Source organism: Anser cygnoides, chromosome 33, assembly GCF_040182565.1.
Source record: "Anser cygnoides isolate HZ-2024a breed goose chromosome 33, Taihu_goose_T2T_genome, whole genome shotgun sequence".
In the NCBI taxonomy this organism is placed as follows: Eukaryota; Metazoa; Chordata; class Aves; order Anseriformes; family Anatidae; genus Anser; species Anser cygnoides.
The window spans coordinates 559,942-574,094 of NC_089905.1; the positions used below are offsets into that span (position 1 = coordinate 559,942).

General features: G+C 74.5%; 3 protein-coding genes across 4 annotated transcripts; all 3 read left to right on the top strand.

The window, feature by feature from the left end:
• Positions 1 to 1,805, top strand: PFDN2 (prefoldin subunit 2). Its single transcript, XM_066985943.1, has 4 exons — positions 1 to 144; positions 245 to 333; positions 1,290 to 1,413; positions 1,511 to 1,805. Exons 1-4 carry the CDS (start codon positions 70 to 72, stop codon positions 1,682 to 1,684), a joined length of 462 nt encoding a protein of 153 aa, XP_066842044.1. The 5' UTR covers positions 1 to 69; the 3' UTR covers positions 1,685 to 1,805.
• Positions 1,806 to 2,512: 707 nt separating this feature from the next.
• LOC136788090 (V-type proton ATPase catalytic subunit A-like) lies at positions 2,513 to 6,747 on the top strand. The gene is made up of 14 exons (XM_066985936.1): positions 2,513 to 2,635; positions 2,739 to 2,867; positions 3,360 to 3,574; positions 3,661 to 3,798; positions 3,876 to 4,027; positions 4,430 to 4,592; positions 4,670 to 4,778; positions 4,885 to 5,007; positions 5,110 to 5,224; positions 5,314 to 5,377; positions 5,458 to 5,661; positions 6,150 to 6,244; positions 6,317 to 6,488; positions 6,596 to 6,747. The coding sequence occupies exons 1-14, from the start codon at positions 2,554 to 2,556 to the stop codon at positions 6,686 to 6,688; spliced, it is 1,854 nt and encodes a 617-aa protein (XP_066842037.1). The 5' UTR covers positions 2,513 to 2,553; the 3' UTR covers positions 6,689 to 6,747.
• A 988-nt stretch (positions 6,748 to 7,735) lies between these two features.
• LOC136788157 (lens fiber membrane intrinsic protein-like) lies at positions 7,736 to 13,608 on the top strand. 2 transcript variants are annotated; one of them, XM_066986190.1, is made up of 7 exons: positions 7,736 to 7,843; positions 8,949 to 9,304; positions 10,267 to 11,624; positions 12,225 to 12,399; positions 12,474 to 12,617; positions 13,130 to 13,264; positions 13,373 to 13,608. In XM_066986190.1, exons 4-7 carry the CDS (start codon positions 12,231 to 12,233, stop codon positions 13,438 to 13,440), a joined length of 516 nt encoding a protein of 171 aa, XP_066842291.1. In that variant the 5' UTR covers positions 7,736 to 7,843; positions 8,949 to 9,304; positions 10,267 to 11,624; positions 12,225 to 12,230; the 3' UTR covers positions 13,441 to 13,608. The 2 variants fall into 2 exon arrangements, with proteins under 2 accessions (XP_066842291.1, XP_066842292.1); XM_066986191.1 differs by lacking the exon at positions 8,949 to 9,304 and having other exon boundaries at positions 7,747 to 7,843; positions 11,494 to 11,624.
• Positions 13,609 to 14,153: the final 545 nt, after the last annotated feature.

Here is a 14,153-nt window from a genome sequence, read left to right on the forward strand (position 1 = left end):
GCCCCCGAGCCCCGCTTCCGGCCGGCGGCGGAAGGGGCGGGGCCCGGGGGGCGGCGGGGGAGGGGGACGATGGCGGACGGCGCGAGGGGGCGGCCCGGGGCGGCGGCGGCGGCGCCCGGCGGGAAGGGGCTGACGGCGGAGCAGGTCCGGGGGGCGGGGCCGGGCCGGGGCCCGGGGGGGCACCGGGGGGGGTCCCGGGGGGATCCCGGCCCCCCCTGACCGCCCTCCCGCCCCCCCCCCGCAGGTGGTGGCCCGGTTCAACCGGCTGCGGCAGGAGCAGCGCGGGCTGGCCTCCAAGGCCGCCGAGCTGGAGCTGGAGCTCAACGAGCACGGGTGGGGGCACGGGGGGGGCACGGGGGGAACGGGGGTGTGAGGGGGGGGGTCCTGGGGGTGTGAGGGGGACACGGGGGGGGGGGGGGGGCACGGGGGGAACGGGGGTGTGAGGGGGGGGGGGTCCTGGGGGTGTGAGGGGGACACGGGGGGGGCCCGGGGGGAGCGCGGGGGGCGCCGGGGGGAACGGGGGTGTGAGGGGGGGGGTCCTGGGGGTGTGAGAGGGACATGGGGGGGGCCCGGGGGGGCACCGGGGGGAACGGGGGTGTGAGGGGGGGGGGTCCTGGGGGTGTGAGAGGGACACGGGGGGGGGCGGGGGGGCACGGGGGGAACGGGGGGAACGGGGGGCACCGGGAGTGTGAGGGGGGGGGTCCTGGGGATGTGAGGGGGACATGGGGGGGGGCCGGGGGGGGCACTGGGGGGACGCCGGGGGGAACGGGGGGCGCCGGGGGTGGGAGGGGGACACCGGGGGCCCCGGGGGGTCAGGGATGTGAAGGGAACACGGGGGGGGGGGCGCCGGGGGGAATGGGGGGGGTCCCGGGGGTGTGGGGGGACGCCGGGGGCAGGGAGGGGGGGGTGAAGGGGACCTGGGGGGCGGGGGAGGGGGACACCGGAGGTACCGGGGGGGGTCCTGGGGGTGTGAAGGGGACACGGGGGGGGGGGGGCACAGGGGGGGACCCCCGGGATGTGAAGGGGATGTGGGAGGGGAGGACACGGGGGCTGGAGGGGGAGACGCGGGGGGGGGACACTGGGGATGCGAAGGGGACACGGGGGGGGTGAAGGGGACACGGGGCAAGGGGAGCACCGGGGGGACCCGGGGGATGTGAAGGAGGCGTGGGGTGGGTGAAGGGGACAAAGGGGGGGGACCTCGGGGACGTGGGGGTTTGGGGAGGAGCCCTGGGGGGTGCAGGGGGGTCCCGTCCCCCGCCCCCCCCCCCGCAGCGCGGCGCTGTGCCCAGGCTGGTGATCGAGACGCTGCGCGAGGTGGACCCCACGCGGCGCTGCTACCGCATGGTGGGCGGCGTGCTGGTCGAGAGGACCGTCAAGGAGGTGCTGCCCGCGCTGGAGAGCAACCGCGAGCAGGTGAGGGACCCCGGGGGGGCTCCCCGGGACCCCGGCACCCCCCCACGCCGTGCCACGGCCCCTGACCCCCCCCCCCCTCCCCCGGCTCTTCCCCCAGATCAGCAAAATCCTGGAGACGCTGAGCCAGCAGCTGCAGAGCAAGGGCCGGGAGCTGAACGAGTTCCGCGAGAAGCACAACATCCGCCTGCTGGGCGAGGACGACCCCCGGCAGCCCCCCAAGGAGGGCGCCGAGGGGGCCAAGGGCGGCTCCGCCGGCGTCCTCGTCTCCTAGCGCCCCCCCCCCCCCACCCCACCCCGTATTCCCCCCCCGGTATTATTTTCCCCCTCCTGTTATTATTTCCCCTTGCTCGCTCTGTGAATTTTGGTAAATAAATTTGGGGGGTTTTGGGTCACGGCTGAGTGTCGGCGCCGCGTGGGGCGGGGACGGGGACGGGGACGGGGCTGCCCTTGGCCACCCGCCCGTGACCGGCCTCAGCCGCCGCCTTCTCGCACCCGGCACCGGCGGCGCTCACAGCCGGGGCCGGGCGCGCCCCAGCCCCGTGTGGCAGCGGCCGCACACGCGTGTGTGCGGGGGGGGACGCGTGGGCACGTTTGCACACACGTGTGCGTGCCCTTGGGGCGGTGCCGTCACTCGTGCCACCCCGGCTGGGGGCCCAGGGGACATCACAGTGGCCCCACAGCACCCGGTGGCACCCAGACCCATGGGTCCCCTTTTGTCCCCCCCCAACCCCCCAGGCATGTTCCTTCCCCCTGCGGGGACCTCGGGGGGGGACACAGACAGGGCTGACACCAGAGGGGACGCTGGGGCTGGGGGGCGTGAGGCACCTTGGGGGGGACATGGGCGCTGTGGGCGAGCTGCCAGGAGGGGACGGGCACCGCTGGTGGCACCGGCTCGGCCGCGCTGTCCCTGCCACCGTCCCCACGGGTGCTGGCGCGTGCCGGCGCGTGCCGGCTCGGGGCACCCCTGGGTGCGGCAGCAGCAGGGGGGGGAAGGTGACAAGGCGGGGGGGCGGCTGTTGACTGTACACAGCCCGCGCCCGCCGGGACACCGGGCCCAGCCGGTTCCCCCGGGCCCCGCCGGCTCCGCGCGGTGCCTGCCCCCATATAAAGCGGGGGCCACCGGGGCCGGCGGGTGCCACCATGGAGGGGAGCGCGGTGCCACGGCTGGCCGAGGCCGAGCGGGAGAGCCTGCTGGGCGCCGTGCACGGCGTCTCGGGGCCCGGTACGGCCGCGTTTCGGGGTCCTGAGGGGGGGGCCATGGGGGGTGCAAGGGGGGGGTGGGCTGGTGCTGGGGACGGGGCGGTGACGGCGCGGTGTCCCCGCAGTGGTGACGGCCACCCGCATGGCGGGGGCGGCCATGTACGAGCTGGTGCGCGTGGGGCACGCGGAGCTGGTGGGGGAGATCATCCGGCTGGAGGGGGACATGGCCACCCTGCAGGTCTACGAGGAGACCTGTATCCTTGCGGCACCGCCTGTCCCTGTCCCCCGTCCTCCCTTCCCCTCCCCTTCCTCCTGTCCTCCCACCCCGTCCTGTCCCTTCCCCGTCCCCTTCCCCGTCCCCTCCAGTCTCCTGCCCTCCTGCCCTGCCTCCCCCCCCTGTCCCCCTGTCCTTCCCTGTCCCTCCTGACCTTCTCTGTCCCCTCCATCCTTCCTTGTCGCCCGTCGTCCTCCCACCCCCTCGGTCTGCCCTTCCCTTCCTCCCCCGTCCCCCTCCCCTCTGTCCCTGTCCCCTCCCTTTTGTCCCTCCCCTGTCCTGCCCCGCTCCCCTGCCTCCTGTCCCCTCCCTGTCCCCCCGTCCTGCTCTGTGCCCTCCCTGCCCTTTCCCACCCTGTCCCCCCCCCGGTCCCCGGTCCCCTTTCCCCCCCAAGTCCCCTGTCCCCCCCCGGTCCCCCCTCCCGCCCCTGTCCCGTCCCCCCCAGCGTGGCTTTTCCTGAGCGCGGGCGCAGCGGGGGTGCGGGTGGGGGACCCGGTGCTGCGCACGGGGCAGCCGCTCTCGGTGGAGCTGGGCCCCGGCATCCTGGGCTCCATCTTCGACGGGATCCAGCGCCCGCTGAAGGACATCGCCCAGCTCACCCGCAACATCTACATCCCGCGCGGCGTCAACGTCCCCGCGCTGCCGCGCCACCTCACCTGGGACTTCGTCCCCAGCAAGCACGTCCGGGTGAGCCCCCCCGGGGACGCGGGGACAAGGGGACCCTTCCCCTCGTGGCGGGGGAGTCCCACGTCCTCACGGCCGCCCCGTGCCAGGTCGGGAGCCACGTCACCGGCGGTGACATCTACGGCACGGTCGCCGAGAACTCGCTCGTCCAGCACCAGATCATGGTGCCCCCCCGCAGCCGCGGCACCGTCACCCACATCGCGCCCCCGGGCCACTACAGCGTCTCCGTAAGGGCTGGCGGCGCGGGGCGGGGGGGGGGGGCCATGGGGTCCCACGTCCCCGCTGCCCCCCGTTGTCCCCGCAGGACGTGGTGCTGGAGCTGGACTTCGAGGGCAGCACGGAGAAGCTGACCATGATGCAGGTCTGGCCCGTCAGGCAGACCCGGCCCGTGGCCGAGAAGCTGACGGCGAACCACCCGCTGCTGACCGGGCAGCGCGTGCTGGACGCCCTCTTCCCGTAGGGACGGGGACGGGGCTGGGGAGAGGGGACGGGGATGGGGACAGGGGACAGGGATGGGATGGGGATAAGGGGACGGGGTGGGGATGGGGGAAAAGGATGGGGACAGAAATATGGGGTGGGGTCGGGAACGGGGGGCAGGTGACAGGGACGTGGATGGGCACGGGGAACGGGGCTGAGGGACAGGAATGGGGACGGGGACGGGGTCAGGGAATGGGGTGAGCACAGGGGATGGGATTGGGGAAAGGGACAGGGATGGGGACAGTCCTGCTGGGGAGGAAGGGAACAGCGCGGGGGTGCCGGTGAGTGACCAGGGATGGGGACAGGGACAGGGGGTGGCGGGGCCCATCCTGCCTCCGTGGGACCACAGCGGGGCCGTGTTGGGGACCGCCCTGTCCCCAGGTGCGTGCAGGGTGGCACCACGGCCATCCCGGGCGCCTTCGGCTGCGGCAAGACGGTCATCTCGCAGTCCCTGTCCAAGTACTCCAACAGCGACATCATCGTCTACGTGGGCTGCGGCGAGCGGGGCAACGAGATGTCCGAGGTGCTGCGGGACTTCCCCGAGGTGAGGCCGCGGGGCGCGGGGGCGCCGTGCCGGGGGCTCGTCCCCGAGCCGCGCGGTGACGGCGTCGCCGTCCCCAGCTGACCATGGAGGTGGATGGCAGGACGGAGAGCATCATGAAGCGCACCACGCTGGTGGCCAACACCTCCAACATGCCGGTGGCCGCCCGCGAGGCCTCCATCTACACCGGTGGGCCGGGGACGGCGGGGCTGTGGGTGGCCGCGGGTGCCCGCGGGGGCGGGTGCCGGCACGCCGGGGCCGTGCCGCCGGTGCCAGCCGCGTGCCGCCGGCGCAGGCATCACGCTGTCCGAGTACTTCCGCGACATGGGCCGCCACGTCAGCATGATGGCCGACTCCACCTCGCGCTGGGCCGAGGCGCTGCGTGAGATCTCGGGGCGCCTGGCCGAGATGCCGGCGGGTGAGCACCGGTCCCGGTTGTCCCCTTGGTCCCGGGCAGCCCCGAGGCCCCGGTGAGGGGCTGCGGTGCCCGCGGCGCCCCGCTGAGGCCGGCTCCTTGCAGACAGCGGGTACCCCGCGTACCTGGGCGCCCGCCTGGCTTCCTTCTACGAGCGCGCGGGGCGGGCGTGCTGCCTGGGCTCCCCCGGGCGCGAGGGCAGCGTCAGCATCGTCGGCGCGTGAGTTCCGAGGGTGCTGTGATGGGGGGGGGACATGGTGGGGGCACGGGGACCCCCCTCCACAGCACGGACCCCGCTGTCCCCTGCAGCGTGTCCCCGCCGGGAGGGGACTTCTCGGACCCCGTCACCTCGGCCACCCTGGGCATCGTGCAGGTGAGCGGGGTGGCGGTGGGGGTCTCCTGGCCCAGGCGTGGCTCCCCCCCTGATTCCGGCCCCCCCCCAACTCCCCGCAGGTGTTCTGGGGGCTGGACAAGAAGCTGGCGCAGCGCAAGCACTTCCCCTCCGTCAACTGGCTGATCAGCTACAGCAAGTACCTGCGGGCGCTGGAGCCCCACTACGAGCGGCTGCACCCCGACTTCCCCGCCCTGCGCACCCGCGCCAAGGAGATCCTGCAGGAGGAGGAGGACCTGGCCGAGATCGTGCAGCTCGTGGGCAAGGTGGGGGGGCCGGGGGGGGCCGGGGATAAGAATGGGAACGGGACGGGGATGGAGATGGGGACAGGAGAGGGTGGGGAGGGGATGGGGAAGGGGACGGGGATGGGAACGTGGTGGGAAGGGGACGGGGATGGGGATGGGATGGGGTGGGGTGGGGATGGGGATTGGGACGGGGACCAGGAGGGGACAGAGATTGGGATGGGGATGGGATGGGACGCAGATGGGTTGGATGGGAGATATGGGATGACAGATACAGGGTATGATGGAGTGGGGCAGGGATGGGGAATAGGGGAAGAGCAGGAATGGGAAGAGGAAACGGGCTGGGAGAGGGGACGGGAAGGGACGGAGAGGCTGGGACAGGGGGCTACGGGGATGGGGAGGGGGACACGGGCTGGGGCTGGGGGAAGAAGGCACCCGGAGCTGGGGAGAGCTCGGCGAGGTGCCGAGCGGGGACAGAGCCCTTGGGGCCACCCAGGACCCGTCCCCCGCAGGCGTCCCTCGCCGAGGCCGACAAGGTGACGCTGGAGGTGGCGAAGCTCCTCAAGGACGACTTCCTGCAGCAGAACGGCTACTCGTCCTACGACAGGTACCGCGGCCCCCAGCCCCGCAGCCCCCCCGGAACCCCCCCCCGACCCCGTGCCTGCCCCCCCCCCCCCAGGTTTTGCCCCTTCTACAAGACGGTGGGGATGCTGCACAACATGATCACCTTCTACGACCTGGCGCGGCACGCCGTGGAGGCCACCGGCGCGGGCGAGCGCCGCGTCACCTGGGCCACCATCCGCGAGAACCTGGGGGACATCCTCTACAAGCTGAGCGCCATGAAGTTCAAGGTGCCGGGGGTGGGGGGGGGGGCACACGGACGGATGGGGGGGGGGGGGGTCGGAGAGGGTCGCGCTGCCATCGCGTCACCCCGTGTCCCCCCCCCGCCTGTCCCCAGGACCCGGTGAAGGACGGCGAGGCCAGCATCACGGCAGCCTTCGCGCAGCTCAACGAGGAGATGCAGGCGGCTTTCCGCAACCTGGAGGACTGAGGGAGGGGCGCGGGGCCCCCCCCGGTCCCCCCCCCAGCCAATAAAAGCGCCGCGGCGTCGCCTCGCGTCCAGGTGTGGTTTCCCCCCCCCGGTGGATGGCGGCGTCCGGCCCCCCCCCCCCCCGCAGCGCTGGCACCGGACCCTCCCCGGGGGCTGTGGGGCTGGGGGGGGGGGGGGGGGGCACGCGGCTCCTTTTCCTGTTTTGGCGTAAAAATGGGGCTGGGAAGCTGGGTGGGGGGTGTATCGCCTTTGGGTTGGGGGGTGCTTTTTTGGGGCGAAATGCAGGGATTTGGGCAGTCAGCCACCCACGAGAAGCCCCCCCGCTGAACCCGGGCAGCTTCGGCGCATGGGGGGGGGACGAGGACGAGCCGGCCACCAGTGTCCCCAGTGGGGACAGCGGCGGGACGCGGGGTGACAGAGCCACCCCCCCCCCCAGCACCCCCTGGGGAACGCCCCGCTGGGGGCTGTGGGGACAAGGGAGGGGACAGCGCGGGGCTGGGGTGGCCCCAAGCGGGGCCGGGGGGGCCGGGGGGGCCTGGCCCTACGTGCAGCCAGGCCGGACGTCGGTGCTGGGGCTGGATCCAGCGGCGCTGGGTTTGTTTGCGGGCTGCTATGGCAAAAATAACGGGGGGGGGGGGGGGGGGGGGGGGGGATGAAGAGCCGCCCGCCACGTAGCCGGGCTGGATGCGGCCCCCGGGGCTGGGGGGGGGGAGGGGGGGGGCATACACAGCGTGCCCCCGGGGCAGGATTTGTCCCCCCTGGGGCAGGATTTGTCCCCCCGGGGCAGGATATTTCCCCAGGACGCTTCCCCAGGACGCTTCCCCCCCCCCTCCAGGATCAGGCCCCAGCCCTACAAGCGCTGGGTGTCCGGGGGGGGGGGGGGGGGGGGCACATCCTTAATTTAGGTCTCTGCGTGCCCCCTCCCCATCCTCCCCCCCCTGTATTTGCCCCCCCCCCCCCCCCCCCCGTTTCTCCCCGTGTCCCCTCGGCCCCGTTCCCCCCCCCCCCCCCCCGGGTCCCGCCCAGAGGCCGCTCCCCCCCCCCCCCCCCCCCCCGTCCCGGGCCGCCCCCGCCCGTCCCCGCCGCGCCGGAGCCGCCCGCAGATGTGGGTCCTGCTGCTGCCCCTCGGGCTGGGCCCGGCCCTGCTGCCCCCCGGTGGGTCCCGGCGCCGGGGGGGGCGCGGGGGGGGGCGGCGGCACCCGGGGGGCGCGGGGGACCCGGGGGGACCCGGGGGGGGCGGCACCCGGGGGGGGGGGGGGGGGGGGTGGCTGCGGGGGACACGCGGCGGGGAGGGGGGGGCCGGGGAAGCCCGGGGGGGTTGTGGGGGGGTCCCAGCCGTGTCCCCCTCCCTGTCCCTTCTCGCCCCCCCCCCGTCCCCGTCCCTGTCCCCTCCGTGCGCTGCCGACGGTCCCCGAGTGTCGCACAGCGGCGAGTCCCCGCCACGGCCACGCGGCGGGCTGGGGACAGTGCCAGCCCCGTGTCCCCCCCCGCGGGCACTGACACCCCCGTGTCCCCCCTCCCACAGGCAGTGCCACCCCCGTGTCCCCCTCCCACAGACGGTGCCAGCCCCGTGTCCCCCCCCCCACTGCGGGCAGTGCCAGCCCCGTGTCCCCCCCCCTCGGGCACTGACACCCCCGTGTCCCCCTCCCACAGACGGTGCCAGCCCCGTGTCCCCCCCCGCGGGCAGTGCCAGCCCCGTGTCCCCCCCCCGCGGGCACTGACACCCCCGTGTCCCCCCCCACAGACAGTGACACCCCCGTGTCCCCCCCCCAGACGGGCACTGCCAGCCCCGTGTCCCCCCCCGCAGACAGTGCCAGCCCCGTGTCCCCCCTCCCACAGACGGTGCCAGCCCCGTGTCCCCCCCCCACAGATGCAGTGCCAGCCCTGTGTCCCACCGCACCGTGTGTCCCCCCCCCGTGCCCACCCCATGGCACGGTGACAGTCCCCACCATCCCCCTGCATTGTCCCCCCCCCCCCAGCCACACCGTGGGACAGTGCCAGCCCCGTGTCCCCCCCCCCCGCGGGCAGTGACACCCCCGTGTCCCCCCTCCCACAGACAGTGCCAGCCCCGTGTCCCCCCCTCACTGTGTCCCCCCCCCGTAACCGCCCCGTAGCCCAGTGCCACCCCCCCCGTGTCCCACCGCGTTGCCCCCCCCCCCCTGCACCCACCACGGCACGGTGCCAGCACCCCCCGTCCCCCACCTTTGTGCCCCCCCCCAGGGGGTGGCCGTGCAGGTGACAGCCCCCCCCTTGTCCCCAGGCGGCCCCACCGAGGCGGCGGGGGGGTGCAGCGCGTGCCGCAGCCCCCACCGGGGCCATGCCCAGGCCAACGGCACCTTGGGGGCCGCCGTCACCCTGGGGTGCCCGGGGGGGGGCGGCCACCTGGGCCCGCTGCTGGCCGTGCGCTGGCACTTCGGGGGGAGCCTGGTCTGCAGCCGGGGCCGCCTGGGCCCCCCCAGCTGCACCCCCCCGTACCGTGAGCGGGCCGGGCTGGGGGGGCCCGGCGGGCGCTGCTGGTGCTGGGGGGGCTGCAGGCCGGGGACGGGGGCACCTATAGGTGCCTGCTGCTGGGCCGCGACGACTGCGCCTGCGGGGAGGTGACGCTGGAGCTCGGCGGTGCGAGCACGGGGGGGGGGGGGGGGGGCACGGCGGGGGGCAGCCCCCCAGCACCGCGTCGGGTCGGAGGGGATGGGGTGGGGGGGTGGGAGGTGGGAGCCCCCCACCGAGGGGTTGGGTCTGGGGGGTTGGGGGGGGGCTATGGGGATGGGAATGGGGGGGCTCCCCAGCCTGGTATTGGGGTTGGGGGGGGTTGGGGGGGGGGGGTCTGTGGGATGGGAACGTGGGAGCCCCCCCACTCTGGTATAAGGTCTGGGGGGTTGGGGGGGGGTTGGGGGGGGTCTGTGGGATGGGAACGTGGGAGCCCCCCCCCCACCCTGGTATAAGGTCTGGGGGGTTGGGGGGGGGGGGGGGGGTCTGTGGGATGGGAACGTGGGAGCCCCCCCACCCTGGTATAAGGTCTGGGGGGTTGGGGGGGTTGGGGGGGGGGTCTGTGGGATGGGAACATGGGAGCCCCCCACCCTGGTATAAGGTCTGGGGGGTTGGGGGGGGTTGGGGGGGGTCTGTGGGATGGGAAAATGGGAGCCCCCCCCCCACCCTGGTATTGGGGTTGGGGGGGATTGGGGGGTTCTGGGGGATGGGGGGGCTTGGGGGGGCGTCTGCGGGATGGGAACATGGGAGCCCCACACCCTGGTATTGGGGTTGGGGGGGATTGGGGGGTTCTGTGGGGATGGGGGGGGGGGGGGGGTCTGTGGGATGGGAACATGGGAGCCCCCACACCCTGGTATTGGGGTTGGGGGGGCTGGGGGGGGTTGGGGGGGCTGTGGGATGTGGGGTATGGGGGGGCTTGGGGGGGGGGTGAAGGAGCCCCCCCCCCGGTGCGGGTCTGTGGGAACATGGGAGCCCCACACCCTGGTATTGAGGTTGGGGGGGGGTCGTGGGAGCCCCTCGCCCCGGCCTCAGTCCGTGGGGACGGGGGCAGCCCCCGAGTGCCCCCCCCCGTGTCCCCCCCCTCCCCGCAGGTGTCCCCTGCAGCCAGCCCTGCTCCAGCGCCCCCCCTCGCGGTGCCTTCAGCCTCCTGCTGCTGCTGCCGGCCCTCACCCTGCGGCTGTGACGGGAGTGGGCGTGCAAGCGTGGGTGTGCAAGTGTGGGTGTGCAAGTGTGGGTGTGCACGTGTGGGTGTGCAAGTGTGGGTGTGCAAATGTGGGCGTGCAAGTGTGGGTGTGCAAGCGTGGGTGTGCAAATGTGAGCGTGAAAAATGTGGGTGTGCGTGTGGGTGGGTGTGGGTGCGTGTGGGTGGGTGTGCACGTGTGGGTGTGCAAATGTGGGTGTGCAAGCGTGGGTGTGCAAGTGTGGGTGTGCAAGCGTGGGTGTGCAAGTGTGAGCGTGCAAACGTGAGCGTGCAAATGTGAGCGTGAAAAATGTGTGTGCGTGTGGGTGGGCGTGCACCTGTGGGTGTGCACACGTCTGAGCGTGCACATGCGTGCGCATGTGTGAGTGTGCAAATGTGTGCACACACATGGGGGGGGGTGTGCACACGTGGGTGTGTCCCTCTGCCTGCTTGTCCTGGACGTGTGTCCCCCCCCCCCCCCCCCCCCGGTGTGACCCCACTTGCAGGTGGGGCCGCGCGTGTCCGCCTGCCAGGGCACACGCGTGTGGCACGTCCCCCCCGGGGGTCACCAGGGGACCAACACCTCCTCGCCCCTCCCCTGCTGTCGCCTGGTGCCACCCCCCCGGCCACAGCGCTTTTTGGGTCAAAAAGCGGTGGAAACGGGGCAGAATGTGGGGAGATTTGGGGCGTGGTGCTTGCCCCGAGCGGCGGCGCCTGTCCCCAGCGTCCCCCGTGCCCCTGGTGTCTGCGCCCCCGGTGGCACCTTCCCCGGTGTCCTGTCCCTGGTGCCCCCCACGCCCGCGGTGCCCCCGCTGTCCCCGCTGTCCCCTGCCCCCCCCCAGCTGCAGCCGTGTCCCCGGGGCGCTGGGGACAAGCCCGGCCGAGCCGGGACTGATCCTGCCCACGGGGCCAGGACCCGCTGTCCCCGAGGTGCTGCCGCCCTGCCCTGGGGACGTGGGCCGGGGGGGGGACCCTGGGTGCCATTCCTCTTGTCCCCCCCCCGCTGTCCCCAGCGTCCCCGCAGGCGGTCGACACACGGGGACGGGATTTTGCGGTGTCAGCCCCCGGGGGGGGGGGGGGAGGCGGCACCCAGAGCACCCAGAGCCTTCCCAGCCTTTGTGTCCCCGGACAATGGCAGCGCCACGTGCGCCCGGGGGCCTTAACACCCCCCCCCGCCACATCCCCATCACCCATCGGCCGGGACGGACGGACGGAGGGACGGACGGAGGGACGGCCATGGGGCACCCCGCTGGCGGGTGCTGAAGGAGGGTGAGTGGCCACCAAGCCCCTGTCCCCACCCCGCCACCTGCCACCCAGAGGTGACGCCCCCCGGGTCCCCCACGGTGTCCCCTGGAGATGCCACCTTGGGTACCCCTGGTGTCCCCAGGTGTCCCCCTCCCCAGGTACCCCCCTGCCCCTGGAAATGTCCCCACAGCTGTCCCCAGTGTCCCCTGAGGATGCCACCCCCTGGGTTTCACTGGCACCCCAAAGGTGTCCCTGGGGTTGTCCCCAGTGTCCCCTGCAGGTGCCACCCCTGGGTGCCCCCCCATCCCCGGAGATGTCCCCATGGTTGTCCAAAGCGTCCCCTGGAGCTGCCACCCCTGGGTGCCCCCCTCCCTGGGGACGTCCCCACGCTTGTCCCCACCGTCCCCTGGAGACGCCACCCCTGGGTGCCCCCCTCCCTGGGGACGTCCCCCCCATCCCCTTGCGGTGCCACCCCCGGGTGCCCCCCCTCCCCACCACTGCCCCATCCATCCCTGCGTCCCCTCCCCACGGGTGGTGGCGCAGGGTCCCCAGGCCGGTGGTGGTGGTTGGGGGGGGGACACAGCAGCCCCCCCCCAGCCCCCCCCCCCCCCCCGCTGTGCGCAGGGGACGATGCCGGTCGGGGGGGGGCTGCTGTGCGCTGCCAGCGGCCTGGCCCTGCTCGTCACCGCCACCGCCACCGACTTCTGGCTGCAGCACCGGGCGCCCGGCGGCACCGCGGCCGTCGGGCTGTGGCACCTCTGCCTGGGGGGGCACTGCCGGCCCCCCCCCGGCCCCCCGGGTAGGCACCGGCTCTGCGGGCAGGGCGCCGGGGTCCCCGCGTGCCCGGTGTCCCCAACGCGCGTGTCCCCGCAGCTTTCTGGGACGCCACGCGGGTGCTGATGCTGCTCGCGGTGCTGGCCGCCGCCGCCGGCTTCGCCCTGGGGCTCTCGGCCGCCGCCGCCGGTGCTGCCCGCAGGGCGCGTGCCCGTGCGGCCGGCGTCACCCTGCTGCTGGCGGGTACGTGGGGACGGGGCGGGGGGGGGCACGGTGGGCTCGGGGGCTGGGGTCGGGGAGGGGGCATCGGGGCTGAGCGGTCACTGCTGTGATGAGCTGTGCCCGGTCTCTGCTGCCATGAGCGGTCACTGCTGTGACGAGCTGTGCCCGGTCTCTGCTGCCATGAGCTGTCATTGCTGTGATGAGTTGTGCCCGGTCTCTGCAGGCTGAGCCCGGTCTCCGCTGCCATGGGCTGTGCCAGGTCACTGCTGTGATGAGCTGTGCCCGGTCTCTGCTGCCATGAGCTGTCATTGCTGTGATGAGTTGTGCCCGGTCTCTGCAGGCTGAGCCCGGTCTCCGCTGCCATGGGCTGTGCCAGGTCACTGCTGTGATGAGCTGTGCCCGGTCTCTGCTGCCATGAGCTGTCATTGCTGTGATGAGCTGTGCCCGGTCCCTGCAGCCACGCACCGTGCCGGGTCCCCGCGGTTCCCCGGGGGCTCTCAGCCCCGTACACCCCCCCCCCCGGTGTCCCGCAGGTCTCCTGGCGCTGCTGGGGCTGGCGGTGTGCACGGCCGGCGCTCGGAGCCTGCTGGGCCCAGCACCCAGCGCCTGGCGCCTCTCCTGGTCCTACCTCCTCGCCTGGGTCGCCGTCGTCCTCACCGGCTCGGCAGGTACCGGGCCCGGCTGGGCACGGCCCGGGCACCCATGGGTGGGGGCAGCTCCGGGCACCCCCGTGCCCACCTCTCACCCCACCGCCCCCACCTCTCCCCCCCCCCCAGGGCTCTTCCACCTCTGTGCCGCCACCAAGGACCCGTCCCCGGAGAGCTCCGAAGCTGGGGGGGCCTGAGGGGGTCCCGGGGCCCTGCTCCTGCCCCCCCCGGCCCAGCAGAGCCGGGAGGGGGCGCCCCGGGGTGCTCGGTCCCTGCAGGCTGAGCCCCCCCCCCCCCCCCATTTTGCCCCCTTGCCCCTTCCCCACCCGTCCCGCTCTTGCTGTGCCAATAAAGTGCCTGTTCTGCCCCCCCCCCGCCCCCCCCGTGCTGCTGGGTCCGGTGGGATTTGGGGACCCCACATTTGGGGGGGGGGTCGGTGCCAGCCCCCTGCCCTCCCCCGTCCGCCTCCCCGCGATTTGGGTAGAAACAGGGGCTTTTGGGGGGTCCCACCCGGGGGAATGGGGGGAATGGGCTGGGGGGGCACTGGGACACACTGGGGGGGCACTGGGACACGCTGGGGGGGGCACGGGGGGTGTCCGGGAGGGCTGTGGCGATGGGAGAAGCCGCCGGGGACACCACGGGGACACCGGAGGGGGGCGAAGGGGACCCCGCGATGGTGGGGGGGGGGGGGGGGGGGCGGCGCTGGGCCCCCGGGGGGAGGCACCGGCGGGGCGGGCGGAGGCTCTGCCGGTGGGCCCCACAGCCCCCGCCGGGCGCTGTTGCCCCTTTAAGACCGCGCCCTTGGCCCCGCCCCTGCCCCGACCTGCCGGACCGGTCCGCCCCGCCCGGCCCCGCCCGGGGCCCCGCCCCCTCAGGCCCCGCCCCCCGGCCCCGCCCCGCCCCGCCCCGG